Source organism: Hemiscyllium ocellatum, chromosome 25, assembly GCF_020745735.1.
Source record: "Hemiscyllium ocellatum isolate sHemOce1 chromosome 25, sHemOce1.pat.X.cur, whole genome shotgun sequence".
NCBI lineage: Eukaryota > Metazoa > Chordata > Chondrichthyes > Orectolobiformes > Hemiscylliidae > Hemiscyllium > Hemiscyllium ocellatum.
This window is the reverse complement of record NC_083425.1, coordinates 12778328-12794358: the sequence shown is the minus strand read 5'-3', so window position 1 is coordinate 12794358 and position 16031 is coordinate 12778328. Positions and strand designations below refer to the sequence as shown.

Here is a 16031-nt window from a genome sequence, read left to right as displayed (position 1 = left end):
TGGCCAGCTATTTTGATGAAGAGAAATTTCTTTGTATTTGGGATTCCCTTGGGCAGAGTGCTGCAGATGCTCAGTCGTTAACTCCATTAAATACACAGATTAAGTAGTTGGGCATTAAGGGAATTGGGGGATAAAGGGTTTTGTTGAAAGCTGGAGCTGTGGTAAAAGATCAGACGTGATCATAATGAGTCAGAGGGTTAGATAGGTTACACAGCGAGAGCCTTTTTCCTCATAGTGATGGCTAGCACAAGGGGGATATAGCTTTAAATTGAGGGGTGATAGACATAGGACAGAATTCAGAGGTAGTTTCTTAACTCGGAGAGTAGTAGGGCTGTGGAACACACTGCCTGCCACAGTGGTAGACTTGCCAACTTTTAAGGACATTGAAGTGGTTATTCGATAAACATATAGATGAAAATGGAATAGTGTAGGATAGATGAGCTTCAGTTATGTTCCACAGGTTGGTAGAACATCAAGGGCTGAAGGGCCTGTACTGTGCTGTAGTATTCTATGTTCTGATAGCTCGGCAAGGTCAAAACAACCTTATTTCTATTTCTTATGTTCATACAGAACCTTTGGTGTTCTACGCTGAATTTCACCATTGCTTTATGTGACTGTGCTAATTTGAGGTTTTTGTTTTGTTCAGGCTGAACACCGAACAATGGCTGCCTTTATTTTAGCTGTCATCGTTAATAATTATAATACAGGACAGGTAAGCAGCATTTTATATTTACATTTAAATCTACATGTAATATTTCTATGTTTAAATATACTAATGCAGCTCTTAACAAATGAAGAGAAAATTAACTAAGGTTTTTCCTTTAGAGTTGATGATTTTCTATGTTTGTTGCATTTGTTATTTGTCATTCATTTTAGAGAAAAAAAGATTTCACCCAATTTCAAACTTTCCTTTGGTAAAATTGTAAGCTTACTTTTCAAAACTAAATGGACATCCTCTCTCAGACTGTCTCTTAGAATTAAAATTTGACACAAGTCCATTAAAAACATCATTTTACCTCAACATCTTTCCTGACCCTTTCCACTGCATCCTGCCTCTTAATAAAATGGACTCTGGATATAATCTTCACACCCATGTCAAGGGATCCTATGCACACCAAGGTAAAATTTGTAATAGATATGTCTGTTTTGGTCTACTGTTTTAAGAACCCACTCAATTTCTAGTAGATCTGCAACTCTGAGTTGTTGCTTTTTACCCCCTTGATCTGAAAACTTGCCTTTAATTTAGCACATTGTTGGAGGTCCATCTGCCTTCATAAAAGAAAATCACGCAGTAGCTTCAATTGTTCTTAACTAAAGTACCAGCAGAAATAAATTTGTCTCTTTCATCCTTTGTCCAAACTGACCATTCTTTGGAACAAGAAATAGTCAGAGTTTCAATATGCCAGCAAGGAATCTGGTTCCATGTCCATCTTCACCTCCTAAAGCTTTAGTCTCAAGGTTTTGCTGGGTACTGCTGCTGTTTGTTTCCTTCCTTTTCTTGTTTTATGTTTTGCCTGTAAGATACAGGGAGTAAAAAAGACCTTCCACATGTTAGGAGGAGTTGGAGGTCGGTTCCTTTCAAAAGGTAGATGTCATTACCCCATAGGTTCTTGGATATGGACCTCATGAATTCTATAAATTTCTAAATACGGACTTTGATTTAGTGAATAGATTTTGAAATATGTACCCCATTAATTATCCTGTATGTTAGTAAATTTGGTTCTCACTACCCTCGAGTACTTTTCTTTGAAAAAACCTGAAAATTGCACCTCTACCTGATTCCAATAGAAATTACGATTTCTTTTCAAATTCCCGTGGCATAGTGGTGTTTGTTTGTTTTCTGAATTTTGATTCTCTCGAGCAACAAAGTTTCTTTATCTGCTGAAGAGTTACATTCTTGAGACACTAAACACAGAGGATTTAGAGACTGAATAGACTAAATTCAGAGATTTGATAACTGTTATTAACAGCACAAAATCGAAACCTGAGCTTGTGCATCCCTGAAACCCATGCTGTTGATCAGGATAATTGCTGGAGAGTTATTGGTCACAGGCCAAGCATTGGCATTAAATCAAACCGCGCCCCCCACTCCCCTGTTCTGACCTAGTACAAGTCACGCTGTTTGTATTTGTGATGAAGCCCAGTGCACTAAATGAAGCTGGCAGCCATTGTCAAGCATTTTGCCCAGGTATTCCACCTTCATTACATTGGGAAAAAATACCATACAAATGCAGTAGCGGATGAGTAAGAAAATAATCTGCATTTTTATTTAATTTGAATGTTGTGCATAAAATCCAATTTGTTGACACCTTCAAAGGTCAACTAGTGTAGATTTATGCTGACAGCACAAAACGTGGGAGGAGGAAGGCCGGGTCCATAGTAGGTTTGCAACATTTCAACAATCCTATCGATACCTTACTTTGACCATGCCATGTTTGAGAATTCTAGGTGAAAACTCCCTGAATATTCAAACAAATGTTACGCCACCATTCTAAATGAACATGGTATTTTATGGATAAACATTTTGGAGTATTGTTTGTATTTTTTTTTGTAGGAAGCCTGTTTGCAGGGAAATCTAATAGCGATCTGCTTGGAACAACTGAACGATCCCCATCCTTTACTGCGACAGTGGGTGGCTATTTGTTTGGGGCGTATCTGGCAGAACTTTGATGCTGCTCGTTGGTGTGGTGTAAGAGACATTGCACATGAGAAATTGTACAGCCTTCTCTCAGATCCTATACCGGAGGTAAACTACACCTGTTGCTTCTTACAGCGTATTAATTTGTAACGAAAGAGAAACTAGTACGAGAAACTTTCGTCAGTGCCCAGTGCTTATAATGTGAGCCCTTTTAATTTTGTGTTTTGTTATCAGCTCTAAGAATAATTGCAATGTATTATAACAAATCATTTGAACTAAAATAGAGTTTGGTATTTATGTGCTTCCATACCAATATTTGAAGAAACCTTTGAGAGAGAGGTTTGCAGAAGGGTCACTCGACTCAAAATGTTAATTCTGTTTCTCTTTCCACAGATGCTGCCAGACCTGCTGAGTTTTTCCATCAGTTTCTGCTTTTGTAGTTTATTTGTTTTCTCAGGAAGATTACATTTGTGTGTGTGACTGTATTCCAGGTGAACCTGATGTGAATCAATTCATGTTTATCAAATTTGATACTTTTGTACTTATAACAGCAGTATTTCAATGTGCAGTGTACGGACAGCTGTGAAATGAAGCCATTCTGTCACTGATACCATGTAATTACTTAACTGTTAATAATCTGTTACCTGCTGCAATTGAACGAGGTGCAAGATTTTCACATGGATTAGATTGGATCCAAATGGGGAGTCAATACATGTGAAATATCACATCTGCTATAGCAAAAGAAGTAGCAACTGCTGCTGAATCACAACGTAGCATAATCCCACAGGAAATTCCTCAAGGATGTACTGAATGAAGATTTACTATCTTTTGACATTGTAACCTAACAAGCCGGCCTCTCATTGGCACTCGAATATATTTTACAATCCTTTTTCCAAGGTTGTATAAATCAGTGATGTCAGAGGATCAGTGACATCAGTAGATGTTTTCCCCTGGGCTAAGATTAAGTGGGAGAACATGTCACCAGCCTTCTATGGTGACAGTGCAATTTGGAAGATTTCGTTCCTCTGTTTCTTTTACTACAAATTCATGATGGGCTGTAGTAGCAACAGGTGGCAGCTATAATTTGATATAGAGTCATACAGCACGAAAACAGACTTTTCAGTCCAACCAGTCCATTTGTTGGTTTGTTAAGTATTGTCAAGGTGATTTATCTGTTGATGTGATCCCACGTACAAAAGAATCCTAATGTATTCAAGTTCACAAGGATGACTGATCAAGAATGGGGATGTGACTAAAAGGTTTCTGTGTTCCTGAGACTAATTGTAGATTCCAACGATGGTAAGAATGAACTTGTATTTACGTTATGTTTAATGACTCAGGATTTCACAACCAACAAAGCACTTTTGAAGTGTATTTGCTGTTGTTGAGCAATGCAGCAGTCAACTTTGCGCCACAATGTCTCGCAATCAACAAGATAGATGACTAGTTGATATGTCATGATGTTGGTCGAGGGATTGATGTTGGTTGGACCACTGAGAGAACTTCCAGGCAGCCCTTTGACCAGTACTACAGGATCTTTTACGAAGCCATGGTTCAATGCCTTATTTAAAGGTAGCATACATGATAAAATGACATTCTTCACCTCTCAAGGGAGGCTTGAACCCTCTATACTATCACTTGCTGGCAGACTGCGCAAACTTGCTACCTTTCCAGAATGAGAGATTTCAATTAGATTAGATTAGATTAGATTACTTACAGTGTGGAAACAGGCCCTTCGGCCCAACAAATCCACACCGACCCGCCGAAGCGCAACCCACTACAACCCCTACATTTACCCCTTACCTAACACTACGGGCAATTTAGCATGGCCAATTCACCTGACCTGCACATCTTTGGACTGTGGGAGGAAACCGGAGCACCCGGAGGAAACCCACGCAGACACGGGGAGAACGTGCAAACTCCACACAGTCAGTCGCCTGAGTCGGGAATTGAACCCGAGTCTCAAGCGCTGTGAGGCAGCAGTGCTAACCAGTGTGCCACCGTGCTGCCCACAGGAAGCATGTGATTCCTAAAGAAAGGGGTCTCAGTTCTGTATTCTATTGAGAGATGTATGTGTAAAGTTCTTCCATTGGACAATTTAAATCGGATATGTTGTTTAAAGGCTGGGTAATAATAAAGAAGCAAAAATACTGAAATACGTTTAAGTAAATAATTTAACAAGGAGAAATCTGATTAAATTTATCTCTTGTCATGGCGCACCTCCACCTGGACCATCGGTTGGAATTTAGACAGTTTATATCACTGAATGAAATCAGCAAGAATTTCTAACCAAGTTAGAAGCCTGCTGTTCATTGATTTTAAAAAAAAAGAATTTGTTTAAACTTGGTTTGTTTAGAGCTTGGTAAAATTGTTTTAACATTATATTCTTGGGATTCATAATTTAGCTGTCCATCATGTTGCTTTTTACAACTGAGACAGTGAGTCACATATGTGCTGAGAATCATGTGTGCCAGACTGGCTAAGGCATGAGTGAACCAGTTTAATTTTGAAGAACATCGTAGTCATAACTGTTATCATTTCTGGCACTGGATTAATTGAACTCAGTATCTGGATTAACTGTGATGGAATTTGAGGCCATCTCAGTTGCCTGTCCAGTATTGGAACCTCAATATTAAAATTTGGGGCTTGTTTATGAAGGTTTCTTATGCTATTACAAATGTTCTGTGATTATCCGTACTTTAATGAATTGTATTGTATTTTAATAGTTATGCATGAATGAGATTATATTGACTTTTCTATATTTTTTGTTGCACCAAATACTGCCTTTGATGTTCAAACTTGTGATATTTTGGGCACAGTAACATTCAATAGATACAAATACTCCGTTGTCTGGCAAAACAAAAATGACCATTTTATAAACTGCGAATGTGAAATCTAATGTTATGAATAGCTGAATTTAAAGCGACTGGTTTCAAGAATTTGTTCAGAATGTTAATAAACAATTTATTTTGCAGGTTCGTTGCTCTGCTGTCTTTGCCTTGGGCACATTTGTTGGGAACTCAGCAGAGAGAACTGACCATTCCACTACTATTGATCACAATGTAGCAATGATGCTGGCCCAACTCATAAATGATGGGAGCCCTGTTGTTAGAAAGGTAATTGTTGTGTACCTTATGGTTTTTGACTAATCCTGTAACACTGGATTAAAAATTATTACATTTAAAATGGTCAAAAGGAACAACTTTAATTTTAGGAAAGAGGATTGACTCTGGCTTTGAAGGCATTTTGGTATTGATAGGGGCAGGCATGCTTGAGACCCGATCACTGACAGCATGTTATAAATGCAAGCTCTACAATGTTGTTGCTAATTGTTGCTTAATCTTTAAGGAGGCTAGAGAACAAATGAACAGGAAGCAGATTGTTTGGGCTCAGCAATGCCTTGGTAAAGAGATGCAGTCTGAAATTACAATTGTCAGTTCAATTTCCACATTTGTGGAATCCATTTAGAAATGTGGGAGAACCTTTTGCATGTATTTTCCGTCCATAATAAGACATTCAATCTTTGAACCTTTTGAGAAGGAAAGAAAAAGTGGAGCAGCACTGGTCACTGATATTAGTTTTACTATGTTATGTTTAGCTGACGCCCTGGTTAATTTTACAGACATGGATTTAGTTTTCCTTGGTTATAAGTTGAAGTCAGCATTTATTATGAATAAACTATTTGGTTGGCTGATGCTATATTTACTGAAAAGGAACAGCAATGTTATTAGGACTAGCTGTGGAAAAATTGTCCAAAGTAAATGAACTTATCAAGTTAGTGTTGTTACTGCGCAGAAAAAGGCCATTCAGTCCATTAAGCCCATGCCAGCTATCTCTTGAGCAGCCCTGTCTATCCCATCGCTTTGCTTTACTCCTGTATAACTGCAGGTGAATTGTTAAAATTGCAAATTTTATCAACACCCTAAGTATCCTTTGTTTTAACAGAAAGTTAATACAGTTTAGTTGGTAATCATATTAGATAATGACAAACCTTCAAAACAATTTGTTGTAATACTTTTTCAAAGCTGGGATTTGGATGCTCTGCTGTGGATTGAACTTGCTGAATAATGTTGTGTAAGCTCTTGCATGATTTACATTTTGTTACATCATGGTTAATATTACTTATTCTTTGGAAATGCTTCAAGTTCTGTAAGAGGAATTCAGATATTACCAATTCCAACACTTTTGCAGCTTTTAACACCAATTGTGTATGAATAAACCTGTCTACAAATTTAAATTTAAAATCTAAGCTAATTATTAGACATGTCTAAACAATGTCTAATGTTTAGAAATAACCAATATCTACCTTTGCAAATATCTGGAGTAGTTGGAACATTGTGCATTGCAGAAACAGATTTCTGCAAAAATAAACTGCAATTATAAACTGAGCATACTGACACAATTTTCTAAAAAAAAGGGTAATTTCACGACACTGTCTATTAATAGCACATGGATACACCATGTACCGTTCGATGACTAACTTGCCAAAACTCCAAATAATTAGTGTCTTTGTCGGCCTCCCAACTCTGTGTTGCAGCCGCAAAATGCTGAAATAGATTTGTATTAATGCAAAATCATTTCACTGCAGCCATTTGGGACAGGCAATTCATATTGTATATATCCTTTAAATATGATTCATGATAATATAACACTCATCTTGAAAGTCCAAACTGGGAGCTAATGAAACTAGAATGTCAGAATTTGTCCCTGTAATTTAGTTTCTTTTCTTTTCCAGCTTTATTTCTTTCTTAACATACTCCTTTCCCTATGGTTCTCTCTCTGTTTCTAATTTGATTCTAATTCAACTTATTTCCTTATCCATCTCACACACTCTACTTTGTGGATCCTTAAATTTTATTGGATGAGAAGTAAGATTACAAAGTCCTAGATGATCCATTAATGTCGATGCTGTGTTGTCGATTACTGAACAGAGTTAATAACTCACCTGTGCAGGATATTCACTACAGCAATTCCTGAACCACTGGGTCAAATTTTAAATCATCGGATAACACGAATTGATGATAAAACTGCCCTTTGGATGGGAAGGGGTCGTGAAGAGAGTGAGAGATTTTATATCGTCAAGTGATTTGACTTTCAAAATCTAGACTATGAAAGCAGTAGTGAATGTACACAGGGTTGCCACACTGCGTGGAATTTCCATATAAAATCTGTTGAGTGACTAGAAAAGTTATGGTGGTAGAATGATTTGTGCATGTCTTTAAGTAAATTAGAAATTGATAATAAATTGTTTGTGTTTATATCATGGGTTTGTGTAACAGTCCATAATCAATACCAGTGCATTATCAATCTGACAGCAGCATCTTAAGGGTTGAATTTGCTATAAATTAAAACCCGAAATTGTGTAAATATAGTGTATTTACAGATTAAGATTAACGTCTACACTATGATGTCAAACTGAGATCTTCAATTGGGCAGGGAGGTTGAGGTGGAGAGGTAATTTTGTCCGTATTAAAATTAAGTAAATGAGCCATTTGAATTTGAGTAATACGGACTAAACGATCGCCAGTTTGAGCTCTAGTTCTTATTGAATTATCTGATTTCAGTCAGGATAATGTTCAGAAGTTTACAATCCTCTCCTGTGTTACTGAAGAGGGCAAATTCTGCCAGGCTTCTGAGCATGATGGATATTTGGCAAATTCACACTCAAAATCCACCTGTGGACACTACGTGAGTGCCAGGTTGGCCTAAACTGTGATTCTCCCCAGTTGTATTCTATTACCATTTGACTGTTTACATTCACATCTGGAGGCTAGCTAGCTGAATGACATATGTAGTATTGCTTTCCAATGTAGATCAGTGTCCTCAAGAGATGAGAGAAGAAATTGTGCAGGTCTTGAGGAAACATTGTTCTGCACTAAATGTGACGTCAAAAGAATGAATGCCAATATATTGATTTGAAATACAATAAAAGCCTTTTCCGCCCACAGAAGATCACAGGGGACCTACTGATTTTCGGATATTAGCTGGTTGCTGTGTTGCAGATGCGGTCTTCTCAATCAGAAGACCGTATATTTATCTGTGACCATAATAGAAAGTAAATGATTCTTAGATTAGTTCCCTTTACTAAATCATGTTTTTCTCTTCCCATCCCTTCTAGAAATTCTCCCTGTTAATTCCTAGCTGAAAAATGAAGGATCAGTTTTGTTCATCAATATGCTGGTAGCAGGAGAGCTTTCTGTTTTATGTAATTAAGTCAGCTTTTGAAAAATTAATAACAGTATAAAAACATTGAATTTGATAACATCATTGAACTTCCTAGATTTTAATCTATTCACGTCTTTAAAATAATGAATAAAGGCATTATGAGGGCTTGAAAGCAGAGCTGAATTTGGCAAATTAGGTTAAAAAAAATTGGTCAATAGAGACTTTTATGGAGGTATTTCACAATAAGCAGAATACATAAATTTCACTAAGTAGGTAGAATAGGGGAGGTAGTGGTTTAGTGGTATTATCACTGGACTGTTAATTTAGAGACCCAGGTAGTATTCTGGGGACTCGGGTGCTAATCCTGCCACAGCAGATGGTGCATTGTGAATTCAGTAAAAATCTAAACTTAAGAGTCTACTGATGACCGTGAATCCATTGTATTTTGTCGGAAAAACCCAACTAGTTCATTATTGCCCTTTACAGTAGGAAACTGCTGTTCTTAACTGGTCTTCACCTCCATGTGACTCCAGATCCACAGCAATGTGGTTGACTGCTAACTACCCTGTGGACAATTAGGGATGGGCAATAAATGCTGGCCGAGCTGTCGATGCCCTTATTCCTTGAAAAAGAGAAAAATTCCAAGAGATGGACCCACTATTTGTGCAAAAGTAGAGAGGTTTAAAGAGTTTCAGTTTACTCTCCCTTTTAAGAGGGAGGGACATGCATTGGAAACAACTGTGCTAATCTTTAGTAAAGGGAACTAATCCCATAAACACTCACTCACTCTAAACTATGCACAGGCTGCGTTTAGAGGAGTAAGACTCGGTTTGTTTGAAGTGTATAAGATGCTGAGAAGCATAATTCTTGAATAGTTTAAGGCATAGCAAGACAGTGTTTTTAGATAAGTGGGTAAAGATCATTAGGAATTGATGGGAATGTGGATTTTGAGGTTGAAATCCGATCTCTTACCAAATCTTATGAATAGAACAGTCTCAAGGTTGCTCCATAGTATGGTCTTTTTCAAATGCTTTCCACTGTGCTTTTTCCATTTTCAGGGCTTTATGTTTTGGTTTAGATTTAATTTTCTAGAGGGCTGCTTAATTCCAGTTTCATGCTGTAGTGTTCTTCGTGATGCCGGATGTTGTCTTATTACTGTAATGGAGAAAGGGAGGACTGCAAATGCTGGAGATCAGAGCTGAAAATGTGTCAGTGGAAAAGTGCAGCAGGCCAGGCAGCATCCAAAGACCAGGAGAATCGATGTTTCGGGCATGAGCCCTTCTTCGGGAAGGGCTTTTCTAGCAACACATTTTCAGCTTATTACTGTTATGTCCTTGATACTTAATGATGTAGACGAAAGGGTGGAAATTATTTTTAATCTTTTGATTTCCTAGATCTACAATAGTTATAATACATTCTATTTGGATTTATGCCACTTGGTGTTTTTTTTGTGGTTGTAACTGTCACTTGATTTTGGTCAATGACATAAGTCTACATTAGATTATTGAAATTGTTCCGAGGTTAATCTTATTCAACTGACCGATTTATTTTTTAATTGGCAGGAGTTGGTTGTGGCATTCAGTCATCTTGTCATTCAGTATGAAAGTAATTTCTGCACCGTGGCATTGCAGTTCATGGAAGAAGAAAAGAACTACCCACTTCCTTCCCCAGCCAGTGTAATCGGTATGTGTGTTCACTTCTCTCATTTTAAAATTAAAATCAATGTCATGTGAATTTTGACAGTTTTTAAGGACATGGTAAATTGTGTTCAGCTCCTCATTCAGATTGAAAAAATATAGCTTTCCAACAAAGTTTAGTTTTGTTGAGCAGTTCTTAAATTCACTTTTGGAATGTGAACATTGTGGCATTTATAGGTCATGGGCGGAACAGTTGACTGATTTGTATGGTAATGCTAGCAGGCATCTAGGAGGTAAGACCAGATTGGATAAGTGCAGCAGGTTTCTTTTGTTAGAAAACCAGTGTTCACACCAATTTACTAGCCTCGTCTCTTATTACTGTTACCAGCCGAAATTTCATGCACAGGTCCTTGGGTGACAACAAACCAAGAATTATAATGATTGATATTGAAGTGAATTTCTCTCTCCATATTTCTGAATGCTTCCCTTTTTTGAGCCAAACTCCTTAAACATTAATTTTACATTCTTGCAACAGAAATACTTCAGGCAGTTGAGCAAGGCCATTGAATCTATCTTACCCCATCACAATATTCATGTTTCAGCAATGAAAATATAAATCTGTAATATTGGACTAAAGTATTGAATAGGTCAAAAGCACTGAGCTTCACGGTGAGAAAAAGTTAATGTAAAGCAGACGTCAGGGAGTTTTTAACACAGCAATAGTACAGGGAATGATGATGAAGTCTCACTTTGGAGGAGTATTCATTGATTTCCTCCTCTTGGTTTATGTGTAAACATTTGTGTACACGTGTGTGTGCGTGCGCGCGCATGCATGCATCCGACCAACTGACCATTCTACACATGCTGCTGAGGCATTATCCTCTTTCTGTTCTGTCTCCTTTTCTGTTTTACTCTTGGTCTCAGAGCTTTTGATTAATACAACTACAGCCCGCCACTTGGCTCCCACTCCTGTAGCTTAAACGCCATTCCTAAACATCATTGCTTTTTCAGCTATGTTTCCTCTTCAAGAATCTTAAGACTAGTGTCTTCAATTTGATCCCTTGCTCTTTTGCATTTACGATGTTGCATTTATGTGCTACCAAGTAAAAATAGTGCAAGTGTAAAGTCTCCCAATGTTTCTCAGCCAGAGGTCTGGGTGCAGGTGCCTTCCAGACCAGAAATGGTTCTCAGAATTCAAAAATGGAAAAATATATGAAAATAATAATCTTTGACACATGGTGGTATCAAGGTACCCTACCAAAACTGGAGTCAGTGGTAAGGAGGGTGGAATCCTCCAATGGTTAGAATCATAGCTCACGCGAAGGAAAATGGTTGTGATTGTTGGAGGTCTATCAAGTCAACCTCGGGGCAAATCTGCAGGAGTTCCTCGGTACAGTGTCCGAAACCAAACCATTTTCAGTTGCTTCATCAATAATCTTCCATTCATGATAAAGGTGGAAGTGGAGATATTCAATGGTAATTGCAAATGCTCAGCACCATTTATGATTCATTTGATGCTGAAGTAATCTGTGTCCAAATGCAGCAGGCCTTGGACAGTATTCAGCTTTCATCTGAAAAGTGGCAAGATGTACTCCACACAAATGACAGACACTAATCATTACTGACAAGATGATCCTCTTTTTACTAGAGTTCCACGATACTCCAAATCCTTGGGCATCATCCAGGACGAAGCAGCCCGCTTGATTGGCACTGCACTAACACTACTTCTACTCCCTCCACCACTGAGAGCTCGCACTGCCCTTTATGACTATCTACAAGATGTACTTCAGAAGTTCACTCAAAGCTCCTTGGACATCTTTCCGATCCCATGACCACAGCCATCCAGAAGGACAGCAGCAGAAACACAGGAACACTGCCACCTGCAAGTTCCCCTTAAGTGCCTAACCATCCTGACTTGAAAATATATCACTGTTCTTTCAGTGTCAATTGGTCAAAATTGTGGATCTGCCTCCCTCACAGAACTATAGGCATACCTACTTCAAATGAACTGCAGCAGTTCAAGAGGGGAACTCACCACCACCTTATCAAGGGCCCTGCAGGACAGGCAGTAATTGATGCTCACATCCCATGAATGAATTTTAAAAAGTGCCCAGTCTCCTGTTTTTTTGCCTTTAGAAAGAACTTGGGAGTTTGATCTCGCTCAATCAATTGGGTAATTATGTATGGTTATTGTGAAATACCATGTGTCAAAGATGATTATTTTCATATCTTTCTCTGTTTTTGAAATCAGAGCCATTTTTTGGTCTAGAGGGCACCTACACCCAAACCTCTGGCAGAAATGCCTTGGGAAATTTGCATTATTTTTACTTGGTGACATCTAAAATCCACAATCTTTTATTTAAGAAATAGGAACAGTAGGTGGTCATTTGGCCCCTCAGGCCATCTCTGCCATTCAGTAGGATTATGGCTGATCCAACATTACTCATGTCCACTTTCCTGCCCTTTTACCATTATCTTTGATTCCCTTACTCAACAAGAGTTAATCTACCTCAGCCTTAACCATCCACAAAACTCTTCCCCACTGTGGTAAGGACTTTCAAAGAGACTCAACACTTTCCGAAAGGAAAATCCTCCTAATTTCAGTTTTAAGTTGGTGTCCCTTTATTCTGAGACTATCTGATCCTAGACTCTCCTGTACGGGGAAACATCCTCCCAGCATTTACTCTGTCATGCCCCCTAAGAATCCTAAGTTTCAATCCTATATGTTTCACTTTTCTAAACTCCAGTGATTACAGTCCGAGCATATTTAACCTTTGCTCATAAGATAATCCTCCCATAACAGGGAGCATTCTAATAAACCTTCTGTGAACTGCCTACATGTTAAATCATATCTTTCATTAAGTAAGCGGACCAAAACTGCTCGGTGGTCCCGGGTGTTTTCACTAGCATGGTTGCAGTAAGGCTTCTGTACTCTTCTACTCAACCTTCTTGAAATAAGAGCCAGCGTTCCTTTAGCCTTTCTGATTACTTGCTGCACCTGTGCGCTGCCTTTCTGTGTTTCATGCACAAGTACCCCAAAGTCCCTTCTTGTTTCAGCTCCCTGCAGTTTTTCTCCATTTAAATAATCTGTTTTGTTGTTCTTGCAAGTTCACACTTGCCAACTTTTTGTCCGTTAAAATATATTTTATGGTCCATCAATATATTTCTGTAAATGTTTGCATCCCTTTCACAACCTGCCTTTCCAAATTCTTTTGTATTGTCTGTACATTTGGCTGTGGTATATTGACCGACTTCCTCCAAGTCATTGAAAACAGTTGCAGTCTCAGCACTAATCCCTGTGAAACACCACTGGTCACAAGTTGGCAACCTGAAAAAGAACTCCTTGTTCCATTTGCTGTTTCCTGCCCATAAGCCAATTCTCTCTCTCCATGTCACTGTACTTTTTTTAAATTTTGGGATGTGGATATCACTGGCTGGGCTAACACTTGTGCCTATCTCAAATTGCCCTTGAGAAGGTGGTGCTGAGCTATCTTCTTGAACCACTGTCCATCTGATGTGGGTTGACCTACAGTGCCGTTAGTGAGGGAATTCCAGGATTTTTACCCAATGACAGTGAAGGAATGGGGATATTTCCAAGTCAGGATGGCAAGTGGCTTGGAGGAGAACTTGCAGATGGCCCTGTCCCCATGTATCTGCTGCCCTTGACAGTGGGTTTGGAAGAGGCTATCTGAGGATCGTTGCGTTTCTGCAGCGCATCTTGCTGATAATGTACCTTACTACTACTGAATGTCGGTGATGGAGGGAATGAGTGCTTGTGGGTGTAGTGCTGGTCAAGTGGGCTGCTTTGTCCTGGATGGTGTCAAGATTCTTAAGCATTGTTGGAGCTAAACCCATCCAGGCAAGTGGGGAGTATTCCATCACACTCCTGGCTTGTGCCTTATAGATGGTAGACAGGCTTTGGGGAATTAAGAGGTGAATTACTTGCCACAGTATTCCAAGCATCTGAACTGCTCTTGTAGCCATTGTGTTTGTGGTGAGTCTAGTCGAGTTTCGGGTGAATGGTAACCCTACAGGATGTTGATACTGGGGGATTCAGTGAGAGTTCCTCCAGCACAGTGGGCTCTTAACTTGTATCTCAACCTTTTGAGAGGTACTTTATGAAATGTCTTCTGGAAGTTCAGATACAACACATCTACTGATTCCCCTCCATCTACTCTAATTGAGACTTCCTTGAAAAACTCTAATGAATTAGTGACACACGATTTCCCTTTCACAAAGCTACGCTCACTCCACTTGATTAAATTATGATTTTCCACAAGTTCTGTTACTTCCTTAATAATTGATTCCAATAATTCTCCAACAGTAGATATTCGGCTAATTGACCTATAGCTACCTACATTTTGCCTCCCTTGCTTTTTGATTGGGGATATCACGTTGGCAGTTTTCCAATCCTCTGGTACTTCTCTGGAATTCAAGGGTTTTTGGGAAAACTGCAACCAATGTACCAAACAAACGGGATAACAGATATAAATTTTAGTAATATCCATGCCAGAAAATTTTTGCAACTTTGAGACCAATTCCTCTAAGTGTTGACCTTTTAAGGTCATCAAAATTGACTTGATAATTATTTGTATTTTGAGACTAGTATCATTAGTCATAATAATATCACACATACAATTTGGTGTTGATATTCCTGCAGTAAAATTGAATAGCATTACTTAGTCTTTTACCAAGCTCAGTAGTATTGGGATGAATTTCATACCTAGGCTTAGAAATGCCTTTATTAATGTGGGGCCAGGGGGAATTGATTGACTAAATTGAATGGTATATCAATAAGTAGATTAGATTAGATTCTCTACAACATGGAAACAGGCCCTTTGGCCCAACAAGTCCACACCGACCCTCTAAAGAGTAACCCACTGAGACCGACTCCCTTAGCCTACATTTACCCTCACAATTCACCTAGCCTGCCCATCTTTGGACTGTAGGAGGAAACCAATGCAGACACGGAGAATGTGCAAACTCCACACATACAATCACCCGATGCAGAGATCGAACTAGGTCCCCGGCACTGTGAGGCAGCAGTGCTAACCACTGAGCAACCATGCCGCCTTCGATTCGACTTCAGTCAGAATTGATCAGTAGTACAGTCTTTTGTATTCCTTAAAAGTATGGACAAGAATATACTGATTTATTATTAGTCATTACAATCCAGAGGTTGGGTTTGGTGATTTATCCAAAAATTGTGTTGAAAATTTCATCTGCGTCTGTTTTAAGTTAAATAATTCTTGTTCTTTAATGTGGTGTCACGCCTTGCATTCCTTTAAGGTTTGAAATATAGAATCTCGCAACTTAGAAAACTTAAATTACTCTTGCACCAATGAGCATTCTGCAAGGGGACAGAGTCTGAGTGCCTTGGTTTTAGCAACCACTGTCTTATGTAACGAATTTTTGTTTTGAAAATATATAAGTGCAAGTGTATCTTGCAGTGATCAAACAGGGATTAATCCTTTACATCTGCTGTGATTATATCTCTCCTGTTTATGGAGGAGAAAGTGAGGACTGCAGATGCACTTTTCCAGCAACACATTTTTCAGCTCTGTCCTGTTTATGTATGCATTATGTCATAC

The 16031-nt window shown here is 38.7% G+C and overlaps 1 protein-coding gene across 1 annotated transcript in view; it reads left to right on the top strand.

The window, feature by feature from the left end:
* Positions 1-16031, top strand: part of rptor (regulatory associated protein of MTOR, complex 1) — a 383050-nt gene that overhangs the window by 212311 nt on the left and 154708 nt on the right. Inside the window, exons 15-18 of the mRNA XM_060844826.1 lie at positions 647-712; positions 2555-2746; positions 5614-5754; positions 10366-10486. Coding sequence (XP_060700809.1) covers positions 647-712; positions 2555-2746; positions 5614-5754; positions 10366-10486 — 520 coding nt within the window. The remainder of the gene's footprint in view (positions 1-646; positions 713-2554; positions 2747-5613; positions 5755-10365; positions 10487-16031) is intronic.